Source organism: Oncorhynchus masou, chromosome 2, assembly GCF_036934945.1.
Source record: "Oncorhynchus masou masou isolate Uvic2021 chromosome 2, UVic_Omas_1.1, whole genome shotgun sequence".
Taxonomy (NCBI): Eukaryota; Metazoa; Chordata; class Actinopteri; order Salmoniformes; family Salmonidae; genus Oncorhynchus; species Oncorhynchus masou.
The window spans coordinates 1,801,660-1,814,025 of NC_088213.1; the positions used below are offsets into that span (position 1 = coordinate 1,801,660).

Genomic DNA, 12,366 nt, shown 5'->3' on the forward strand with positions numbered 1-12,366 from the left:
AACCTGATGAGTATGATAACAGAGGGGGTCTGGGTTAGAGGTCAGGGTTAGAGGTTACCTGATGAGTATGATAACAGAGGGGTCTGGGTTAGATAGAGGTCAGGGTTAGAGGTTACCTGATGAGTATGATAACAGAGGGGTCTGGGTTAGAGGTCAGGGTTAGAGGTTACCTGATGAGTATGATAACAGAGGGGGTCTGGGTTAGAGGTCAGGGTTAGAGGTTACCTGATGAGTATGATAACAGAGGGGGTCTGGGTTAGAGGTTACCTGATGAGTATGATAACAGAGGGGGTCTGGGTTAGAGGTTACCTGATGAGTATGATAACAGAGGGGATCAGGGTTAGAGGTGACCTGATGAGTATGATAACAGAGGGGTCTGGGTTAGAGGTCAGGGTTAGAGGTGACCTGATGAGTATGATAACAGAGGGGTCTGGGTTAGAGGTCAGGGTTAGAGGTTACCTGATGAGTATGATAACAGAGGGGTCTTGGTTAGAGGTCAGGGTTAGAGGTTACCTGATGAGTATGATGACAGAGGGGGTCTGGGTTAGAGGTCAGGGTTAGAGGTTACCTGATGAGTATGATAACAGAGGGGTCTTGGTTAGAGGTTACCTGATGAGTATGATAACAGAGGGGTCTTGGTTAGAGGTCAGGGTTAGAGGTTACCTGATGAGTATGATAACAGTGGGTTCTGGGTTAGAGGTTACCTGATGAGTATGATAACAGAGGGGTCTTGGTTAGAGGTTACCTGATGAGTATGATAACAGAGGAGGTCTGGGTTAGAGGTCAGGGTTAGAGGTTACCTGATGAGTATGATAACAGAGGGGTCAGGGTTAGAGGTCAGGGATAGAGGTTACCTGATGAGTATGATAACAGAGGGGTCTTGGTTAGAGGTTACCTGATGAGTATGATAACAGAGGGGTCTGGGTTAGAGGTCAGGGATAGAGGTTACCTGATGAGTATGATAACAGAGGGGTCTTGGTTAGAGGTTACCTGATGAGTATGATAACAGAGGGGGTCTGGGTTAGAGGTTACCTGATGAGTATGATGACAGAGGGATCTTGGTTAGAGGTTACCTGATGAGTATGATAACAGAGGGGGTCTGGGTTAGAGGTCAGGGATAGAGGTTACCTGATGAGTATGATAACAGAGGGGTCAGGGTTAGAGGTCAGGGATAGAGGTTACCTGATGAGTATGATAACAGAGGGGGTCTGGGTTAGAGGTCAGGGATAGAGGTTACCTGATGAGTATGATAACAGAGGGGTCAGGGTTAGAGGTCTGGGTTAGAGGTTACCTGATGAGTATGATAACAGAGGGGGTCTGGGTTAGAGGTTACCTGATGAGTATGATAACAGAGGAGGTCTGGGTTAGAGGTTACCTGATGAGTATGATAACAGAGGGGGTCTGGGTTAGAGGTTACCTGATGAGTATGATGACAGAGGGGTCTTGGTTAGAGGTCTGGGTTAGAGGTTACCTGATGAGTATGATGACAGAGGGGGTCTTGGTTAGAGGTTACCTGATGAGTATGATAACAGAGGAGGTCTGGGTTAGAGGTTACCTGATGAGTATGATGACAGAGGGGGTCTGGGTTAGAGGCTACCTGATGAGTATGATAACAGAGGAGGTCTGGGTTAGAGGTTACCTGAGGAGTATGATAACAGAGGGGGTCTGGGTTAGAGGTCAGGGTTAGAGGTTACCTGATGAGTATGATAACAGAGGGGTCTGGGTTAGAGGTCAGGGTTAGAGGTTACCTGATGAGTATGAAAACAGAGGGGGTCTGGGTTAGAGGTTACCTGATGAGTATGATAACAGAGGGGTCTTGGTTAGAGGTTACCTGATGAGTATGATAACAGAGGGGTCTGGGTTAGAGGTCAGGGATAGAGGTTACCTGATGAGTATGAAAACAGAGGGGGTCAGGGTTAGAGGTCAGGGATAGAGATGACCTGATAACAGAGGGGGTCTGGGTTAGAGGTCAGGGTTAGAGGCTACCTGATGAGTATGATAACAGAGGGGGTCTGGGTTAGAGGTTACCTGATAAGTATGATGACGGAGGGTGTCTGGGCCATGGCTCCGATCATACTGCACACACAGATGACACAAAGGAAGGTGATAAAGGCCAGTTGGCAGCCTGGACTGGGACATTTCCCCGGCAACGCCACCGACTCCTCCTCCTTACTGCTGATACACATACAGCTGGTCAGGTTCTGGAGGAGGACAGGAGAGGATATCACCTATAGATAAAGACAGCAGGTTCTGGAGGACAGGAGAGGATATCACCTATAGATAAAGACAGCTGGTTCTGGAGGAGGACAGGAGAGGATATCACCTATAGATAAAGACAGCTGGTTCTGGAGGAGGACAGGAGAGGATATCACCTATAGATAGACAGCTGGTTCTGGAGGAGGACAGGAGAGGATATCACCTATAGATAAAGACAGCTGGTTCTGGAGGAGGACAGGAGAGGATATCACCTATAGATAGACAGCTGGTTCTGGAGGAGGACAGGAGAGGATATCACCTATAGATAGACAGCTGGTTCTGGAGGAGGACAGGAGAGGATATCACCTATAGATAAAGACAGCTGGTTCTGGAGGAGGACAGGAGAGGATATCACCTATAGATAGACAGCTGGTTCTGGAGGAGGACAGGAGAGGATATCACCTATAGATAAAGACAGCTGGTTCTGGAGGAGGACAGGAGAGGATATCACCTATAGATAGACAGCTGGTTCTGGAGGACAGGATATCACCTATAGATAGACAGCTGGTTCTGGAGGAGGACAGGAGATTATATCACCTATAGATAGACAGCTGGTTCTGGAGGACAGGATATCACCTATAGATAGACAGCTGGTTCTGGAGGAGGACAGGAGATGATATCACCTATAGATAGACAACTGGTTCTGGAGGACAGGAGAGGATATCACCTATAGATAGACAGCTGGTTCTGGAGGAGGACAGGAGAGGATATCACCTATAGATAGACAGCTGGTTCTGGAGGAGGACAGGAGAGGATATCACCTATAGATAGACAACTGGTTCTGGAGGAGGACAGGAGAGGATATCACCTATAGATAGACAGCTGGTTCTGGAGGAGGACAGGAGAGGATATCACCTATAGATAGACAGCTGGTTCTGGAGGAGGACAGGAGAGGATATCACCTATAGATAAAGACAGCTGGTTCTGGAGGAGGACAGGAGAGGATATCACCTATAGATAGACAGCTGGTTCTGGAGGAGGACAGGAGAGGATATCACCTATAGATAAAGACAGCTGGTTCTGGAGGACAGGAGAGGATATCACCTATAGATAGACAGCTGGTTCTGGAGGAGGACAGGAGATGATATCACCTATAGATAGACAACTGGTTCTGGAGGACAGGATATCACCTATAGATAGACAGCTGGTTCTGGAGGACAGGAGAGGATATCACCTATAGATAGACAACTGGTTCTGGAGGAGGACAGGAGAGGATATCACCTATAGATAGACAGCTGGTTCTGGAGGAGGACAGTAGAGGATATCACCTATAGATAAAGACAGCTGGTTCTGGAGGACAGGATATCACCTATAGATAGACAGCTGGTTCTGGAGGAGGACACGAGATGATATCACCTATAGATAGACAACTGGTTCTGGAGGACAGGATATCACCTATAGATAGACAGCTGGTTCTGGAGGAGGACAGGAGAGGATATCACCTATAGATAGACAGCTGGTTCTGGAGGAGGACAGGAGAGGATATCACCTATAGATAAAGACAGCTGGTTCTGGAGGACAGGAGAGGATATCACCTATAGATAGACAGCTGGTTCTGGAGGAGGACAGGAGAGGATATCACCTATAGATAGACAGCTGGTTCTGGAGGAGGACAGGAGAGGATATCACCTATAGATAGACAGCTGGTTCTGGAGGAGGACAGGAGAGGATATCACCTATAGATAGACAGCTGGTTCTGGAGGAGGACAGGAGAGGATATCACCTATAGATAGACATACAGCTGGTCAGGTTCTGGAGAGGAGTGGATACAATATATAAACTATAGGAATCATTGGGCCCTGGTCTAAAGTAGTGCAGTATATAGGGTGCCATAGGGCCCTGTTCTAAAGTAGTGCACTATATTGGCAATAGGGTGCCATTTGTGACTCAGTCACAGACTTCTATATATCACCTACATTTATTTATTTATTTTATTTTACCTTTATTTAACCAGGCAAGTCAGTTAAGAACACATTCTTATTTTCAATGACGGCCTAGGAACAGTGGGTTAACTGCATGTTCAGGGGCAGAACGACAGATTTGTACCTTGTCAGCTCGGGGGTTTGAACTCGCAACCTTCCGGTTACTAGTCCAACGCTCTAACCACTAGGCTACCCTGCCGCCCCAATGACTAATATAGCTTGCTCCTATAGTTTTGATATGATGTACCCGATGGGTTTATGTGATCTACTATCATGTGAATGGTGATGCAGCAATCCATGGGACAGCTGCATAGGACTCTATAATGTATAGAGACTTTTAGAACATGGTCTACTATGGTTGTCAATGACAATGCAGCTGGCTGTAAAGGTCCTGCCAGAAGACCAGGGACTTACAGGTGTGAGGCAGCCGGCGAAGCAAGCAGAGAGGTAGGTGATCCCGTTGGAGCCACACACAGGGCTCACTGAGGCTGTGTAGCAGTTACAGTTGTTGATGCAGCCATGCTCCGGTCTCTGCCATGACCGCAGGGTCCTGGGAACAGGCACACAGGTTACATACTGTTATATAGAAAACCATGGCATTATCAAAACCCTGGAAACATGCTATGTACAATGATCGCTACAGTGGGGCAAAAAAGTATTTAGTCAGCCACCAATTGTGCAAGTTCTCCCACTTAAAAAGATGAGAGAGGCCTGTAATTTTCATCGTAGGTACACGTCAACTATGACAGACAAAATGAGAAAAAAAATCCAGAAAATAACATTGTAGGATTTTTTATTAATTTATTTGCAAATTATGGTGGAAAATAAGTATTTGGTCACCTACAAACAAGCAAGATTTCTGTCTCTCACAGACCTGTAACTTCTTCTTTAAGAGGCTCCTCTGTCCTCCACTAGTTACCTGCATTAATGGCACCTGTTTGAACTTGTTATCAGTATAAAAGACACCTGTCCACACTCCAAACTCCACTATGGCCAAGACCAAAGAGCTGTCAAAGGACCCCAGAAACAAAATTGTAGACCTGCACCAGGCTGGGAAGACTGAATCTGCAATAGGAAAGCAGCTTGGTTTGAAGAAATCAACTGTGGGAGCAATTATTAGGAAATGGAAGACATACAAGACCACTGATAATCTCCCTCGATCTGGGGCTCCATGCAAGATCTCACCCGTGGGGTCAAAATAATCACAAGAACGGTGAGCAAAAATCCCAGAACCACACTGGGGGACCTAGTGAATGACCTGCAGAGAGCTTGTCGTGTTTGGAGGACAAAGAATCCTGAGTTGCAAACAATACCAGACAGTCTTGTCTGTCTGTAGCCTGTTTGTCTGCATGGCAGTTGTTTTAGTGGTGTCGGAGCATGGCAGTTGTTTTAGTGGTTTCTGAGCATTGCAGTTGTTTTAGTGGTTTCAGAGCATGGCAGTTGTTTTAGTGGTTTCAGAGCATGGCAGTTGTTTTAGTGGTGTCGGAGCATGGCAGTTGTTTTAGTGGTTTCAGAGCATGGCAGTTGTTTTAGCATGGCAGTTGTTTTAGTGGTCGGAGCATGGCAGTTGTTTTAGTGGTGTCGGAGCATGGCAGTTGTTTTAGTGGTGTCGGAGCATGGCAGTTGTTTTAGTGGTGTCGGAGCATGGCAGTTGTTTTAGTGGTGTCGGAGCATGGCAGTTGTTTTAGTGGTGTCGGAGCATGGCAGTTGTTTTAGTGGTGTCGGAGCATGGCAGTTGTTTTAGTGGTTTCAGAGCATGGCAGTTGTTTTAGTGGTGTCGGAGCATGGCAGTTGTTTTTAGTGGTCGGAGCATGGCAGTTGTTTTAGTGGTATCGGAGCATGGCAGTTGTTTTAGTGGTGTCGGAGCATGGCAGTTGTTTTAGTGGTGTCAGAGCATGGCAGTTGTTTTAGTGGTGTCGGAGCATGGCAGTTGTTTTAGTGGTGTCGGAGCATGGCAGTTGTTTTAGTGGTGTCGGAGCATGGCAGTTGTTTTAGTGGTGTCGGAGCACGGCAGTTGTTTTAGTGGTTTCTGAGCATTGCAGTTGTTTTAGTGGTTTCAGAGCATGGCAGTTGTTTTAGTGGTGTCGGAGCATGGCAGTTGTTTTAGTGGTTTCTGAGCAATGCAGTTGTTTTAGTGGTTTCAGAGCATGGCAGTTGTTTTAGTGGTTTCAGAGCATGGCAGTTGTTTTAGTGGTGTCGGAGCATGGCAGTTGTTTTAGTGGTTTCAGAGCATGGCAGTTGTTTTAGTGGTGTCGGAGCATGGCAGTTGTTTTAGTGGTCGGAGCATGGCAGTTGTTTTAGTGGTGTCGGAGCATGGCAGTTGTTTTAGTGGTGTCGGAGCATGGCAGTTGTTTTAGTGGTGTCGGAGCATGGCAGTTGTTTTGGTGGTGTCGGAGCATGGCAGTTGTTTTAGTGGTGTCGGAGCATGGCAGTTGTTTTAGTGGTGTCGGAGCATGGCAGTTGTTTTAGTGGTTTCAGAGCATGGCAGTTGTTTTAGTGGTGTCGGAGCATGGCAGTTGTTTTAGTGGTCGGAGCATGGCAGTTGTTTTAGTGGTATCGGAGCATGGCAGTTGTTTTAGTGGTGTCGGAGCATGGCAGTTGTTTTAGTGGTGTCAGAGCATGGCAGTTGTTTTAGTGGTGTCGGAGCATGGCAGTTGTTTTAGTGGTGTCGGAGCATGGCAGTTGTTTTAGTGGTGTCGGAGCACGGCAGTTGTTTTAGTGGTGTCGGAGCACGGCAGTTGTTTTAGTGGTTTCTGAGCATTGCAGTTGTTTTAGTGGTTTCAGAGCATGGCAGTTGTTTTAGTGGTGTCGGAGCATGGCAGTTGTTTTAGTGGTTTCTGAGCAATGCAGTTGTTTTAGTGGTTTCAGAGCATGGCAGTTGTTTTAGTGGTTTCAGAGCATGGCAGTTGTTTTAGTGGTGTCGGAGCATGGCAGTTGTTTTAGTGGTTTCGGAGCATGGCAGTTGTTTTAGTGGTGTCGGAGCATGGCAGTTGTTTTATTGGTGTCGGCGCATGGCAGTTGTTTTGGTGGTGTCGGAGCATGGCAGTTGTTTTAGTGGTGTCGGAGCATGGCAGTTGTTTTGGTGGTGTCGGAGCATGGCAGTTGTTTTGGTGGTGTCGGAGCATGGCAGTTGTTTTGGTGGTGTCGGAGCATGGCAGTTGTTTTAGTGGTGTCGGAGCATGGCAGTTGTTTTGGTGGTGTCGGAGCATGGCAGTTGTTTTAGTGGTGTCGGAGCATGGCAGTTGTTTTAGTGGTGTCGGAGCATGGCAGTTGTTTTAGTGGTGTCGGAGCATGGCAGTTGTTTTGGTGGTGTCGGAGCATGGCAGTTGTTTTAGTGGTGTCAGAGCATGGCAGTTCTAAACTAGCATCTATAGAGTCTACACTTTCATCTATAGAGGCTACACTTTCTGTCATCTATAGCGGCTACACTCATCTATAGAGGCTACACTTTCTGTCATCTATAGAGGCTACACTATCATCTAGAGAGGCTACACTATCATCTATAGAGGCTACACTATCATCTATAGAGGCTAAACTTTCTGTCATCTATAGAGGCTACACTTTCATCTATAGAGGCTACACTATCATCTATAGAGGCTACACTACACTCCCTCACGACGCCAGGACAGCGGAGTCAATCACTACCTTCCGGAGACACCTGAAACCCCACCTCTTCAAGGAATACCTAGGATAGGATAAGTAATCCTTCTCACCCCCCCCCCCCTTAAATGATTTAGATGCACTATTGTAAAGTGGCTGTTCCACTGGATGTCAGAAGGTGAATTCACCAATTTGTAAGTCGCTCTGGATAAGAGCGTCTGCTAAATGACTTAAATGTAAATGTAACTATCATCTATAGAGGCTACACTTTCTATCATCTATAGAGGCTACACTTTCTGTCATCTATAGAGGCTACACTATCATCTATAGAGGCTACACTATCATATATAGTGGCTACACTTTCTATCATCTATAAGGTCCACACTTTCTATCATCTATAGAGGCCACACTTTCTGGCATCTATAGAGGCTACACTATCATCTATAGAGGCTATACTTTCTGTCATCTATAGAGGCCACACTTTCTATCATCTATAGAGGCTACACTTTCATCTATAGAGTCTACACTATCATCTATAGAGGCTACACTATCATCTATAGAGGCTACACTATCATCTATAGAGGCTACACTTTCATCTATAGAGGCTACACTTTCATCTATAGAGGCTACACTTTGTCATTTATAGAGGCTACACTATTCAATAACCATTTTGAACTTCTAACTATGGTAGAGATAATAAGGGAGTGGTTTTATGACCGGAGGAGGAGGAGGTCGGAGACCTGGCAGTGTGGTGCCAAGACAACCTCTCAACGTGGGCAAGACAAAGGTGATCATTGTGGACTACAGCAAACGGAGGGCCGAACATGCCCTCATTCATATACATGGTACCCCTGTATATAGCCATGTTATTACCTCCCTGTAACCATGTTATTACCTGGTACTTCCTGTATATAGTCATGTTATTACCTGGTACTCCCGGTATATAGCCATGTTATTACCTGGTACTCCCTGTATATAGCCATGTTATTACCTGGTACTCCCTGTATATAGCCACGTTATTACCCGGTACTCCCTGTATATAACCATGTTATTACCTGGTACTCCCTGTATATAACCATGTTATTACCTGGTACTCCCTGTATATTGCCATGTTATTACCTGGTACTCCCTGTATATAACCATGTTATTACCTGGTACTCCCTGTATATAGCCATGTTATTACCTGGTACTCCCTGTATATAGCCACGTTATTACCTGGTACTCCCTGTATATAGCCATGTTATTACCTGGTACTTCCTGTATATAGCCATGTTATTACCTGGTACTTCCTGTATATAGCCATGTTATTACCTGGTACTCCCTGTATATAGCCATGTTATTACCTGGTACTTCCTTTACATCGCCTCGTTATTTTTTAAATTGTTTTACTATTTCCTTTTATATTTAGAAAATATTTGTCTTAATTTTTAACTGCACTGTTGGGAATGGGCTCGTAAGTAAGCATTTCACTGTAAATCCACACCTTTTGTATTCTGCACATGTGGCCAATAAAATGTTATTAGTCCTGCAGTTGAAGGTGAGGAACAACTTGGTAACATTGTTGAACGCGCTAACAGTGATACGGTAGGCTACTCACACGTTGCCGTAGGCGACAGTCACCCCGGCGACAGGCCCGGTGTCACAGCCGAGGAAGAGGAAGGAGACGTAACAGGCAGTGGAGATGAGATTGACCCCCATGGCCATACGGATGGCCCCTAACGCTGACAGGTCTAACTTCTTCACCAAGAGACCACCCAGGAAGATACCCAGACACGCACACGGAATAGCTGTCATACCTATGGAGGAAGGGAGGGAGGGAGGGAGAGGACAGGAGTTATGGTTGGAAGGATAGAGGACAGTGTTAGGATCAGGGTTAGGGAGAGACAGAGGACAGGGGTTATGGTTGGAAGGATAGTGTTAGGACCAGGGTTAGGGAGAGACAGAGGACAGTGTTAGGCCAGGGTTAGGGAGAGACAGAGGACAGGGATAGGGAGAGACAGAGAACAGGGTTGGAAGGATAGAGGACAGTGATAGGACCAGGGTTAGGGAGAGACAGAGAACAGGGGTTATGGTTGGAAGGACAGTGTTAGGACCAGGGTTAGGGAGAGACAGAGGACAGTGATAGGACCAGGGTTAGGGAGAGACAGAGAACAGGGGTTATGGTTGGAAGGACAGTGTTAGGACCAGGGTTAGGGAGAGACAGAGGACAGAGAGGAGTGTGTGTGAGAAGGGGCCAATAACAAACACTGTGAATGAAGAAAGGAAAGGCCACAGGGTCATTGAAAACCACTATAGAAGTCCCATGTTTTATTATGCTCTGGTTTGGATGTAGTGATTAGCATTATCACCTAGCAGCTGATTGGCTGAGGAAGTTGTGAGGTTGAACTGCTGCTCCATGTACTTCCCTAGGAAGGTGGCGAAGCCTGCAACCACAGCGATCTCCATACAGGCTGCCAGCGAGATACAGGTAAACACAGGGTTGGACAGGAGGTGCTTGGTCACCTTGGGGATGACTGTAAAGGGGTGGGGGGTGATTGAAACTGTGTACATCACAACATAATATCTTGTATGTATTTGACATGTGTACCGTATCCATTAACACCAGTCTGTTAATAAACAGAGAAGCAGACCTCTCCCCTGACCAACATCACTGACATTACCATATTATTCTATGACAGTAGATCTCACCTCTCATGTGCTCGCAGCAGGTCAGTCCACTATTGGCCTGGAAGCCATGGATCACCCCATGAGTGGGCTTGTTCCCCTCGTAATCCCTGGACAGGGAGGGGGGCAACATGGCCTGTTCACTCTCCCCCCCACTGTCCACATCCTGCTCATTCAGGGACTGGGGGAAGCCGAACATGAAGAGGGAGGAGATGAAGAGTAAGGCACCGCAGAGCAAGAAGCCACCCCACCACGCACCAATCCACCTGGGGTCGTCAGGGCCGATGTCCAGCTTACCTGGCAACACAGGTAGAAAACACCAGGTTAAACACATATAACACAGTCAGGATACCAGGTTAAACACATATAACACAGTCAGGATACCAGGTTAAACACATATAACACAGTCAGGATACCAGGTTAAACACATATAACACAGTCAGGATACCAGGTTAATATAACACAGTCAGGATACCAGGTTAAACACATATAACACAGTCAGGATACCAGGTTAAACACATATAACACAGTCAGGATACCAGGTTAAACACATATAACACAGTCAGGATACCAGGTTAAACACATATAACACGGTCAGGATACCAGGTTAAACACATATAACACAGTCAGGATACCAGGTTAATATAACACAGTCAGGATACCAGGTTAAACACATATAACACGGTCAGGATACCAGGTTAAACACATATAACACAGTAGGGATACCAGGTTAATATAACACAGTCAGGATACCAGGTTAAACACATATAACACGGTCGGGATACCAGGTTAAACACATATAACACAGTAGGGATACCAGGTTAAACACATATAACACGGTCAGGATACCAGGTTAAACACATTTAACACGGTCAGGATACCAGGTTAAACACATATAACACAGTCAGGATACCAGGTTAAACACATATAACACAGTCAGGATACCAGGTTAAACACATATAACACGGTCAGGATACCAGGTTAAACACATATAACACGGTCGGGATACCAGGTTAAACACATATAACACAGTAGGGATACCAGGTTAAACACATATAACACGGTCAGGATACCAGGTTAATATAACACAGTCAGGATACCAGGTTAAACACATATAACACAGTCAGGATACCAGGTTAAACACATATAACACAGTAGGGATACCAGGTTAAACACATATAACACAGTCAGGATACCAGGTTAAACACATATAACACAGTAGGGATACCAGGTTAAACACATATAACACAGTAGGGATACCAGGTTAAACACATATAACACAGTCAGGATACCAGGTTAAACACATATAACACGGTCAGGATACCAGGTTAATATAACACAGTCAGGATACCAGGTTAAACACATATAACACAGTCAGGATACCAGGTTAAACACATATAACACGGTCAGGATACCAGGTTAATATAACACAGTCAGGATACCAGGTTAAACACATATAACACAGTCAGGATACCAGGTTAAACACATATAACACGGTCAGGATACCAGGTTAAACACATATAACACAGTCAGGATACCAGGTTAAACACATATAACACAGTAGGGATACCAGGTTAAACACATATAACACGGTCAGGATACCAGGTTAAACATATATAACACAGTAGGGATACCAGGTTAAACACATATAACACGGTCAGGATACCAGGTTAAACACATATAACACAGTAGGGATACCAGGTTAAACACATATAACACGGTCAGGATACCAGGTTAAACACATATAACACAGTCAGGATACCAGGTTAAACACATATAACACGGTCGGGATACCAGGTTAAACACATATAACACAGTAGGGATACCAGGTTAAACACATATAACACGGTCAGGATACCAGGTTAAACACATATAACACAGTAGGGATACCAGGTTAATATAACACGGTCAGGATACCAGGTTA

The 12,366-nt window shown here is 45.6% G+C and overlaps 1 protein-coding gene across 1 annotated transcript in view; it reads right to left on the bottom strand.

The window, feature by feature from the left end:
- Window positions 1–12,366, bottom strand: part of LOC135552116 (solute carrier organic anion transporter family member 3A1-like) — a 48,806-nt gene that overhangs the window by 12,182 nt on the left and 24,258 nt on the right. The window contains exons 3-7 of the mRNA XM_064983536.1: window positions 10,467–10,739; window positions 10,127–10,291; window positions 9,376–9,574; window positions 4,593–4,728; window positions 2,029–2,201 (exon numbers count right to left, since the gene is read on the bottom strand). Of these exons, the coding sequence (XP_064839608.1) occupies window positions 2,029–2,201; window positions 4,593–4,728; window positions 9,376–9,574; window positions 10,127–10,291; window positions 10,467–10,739 (946 nt within the window). The remainder of the gene's footprint in view (window positions 1–2,028; window positions 2,202–4,592; window positions 4,729–9,375; window positions 9,575–10,126; window positions 10,292–10,466; window positions 10,740–12,366) is intronic.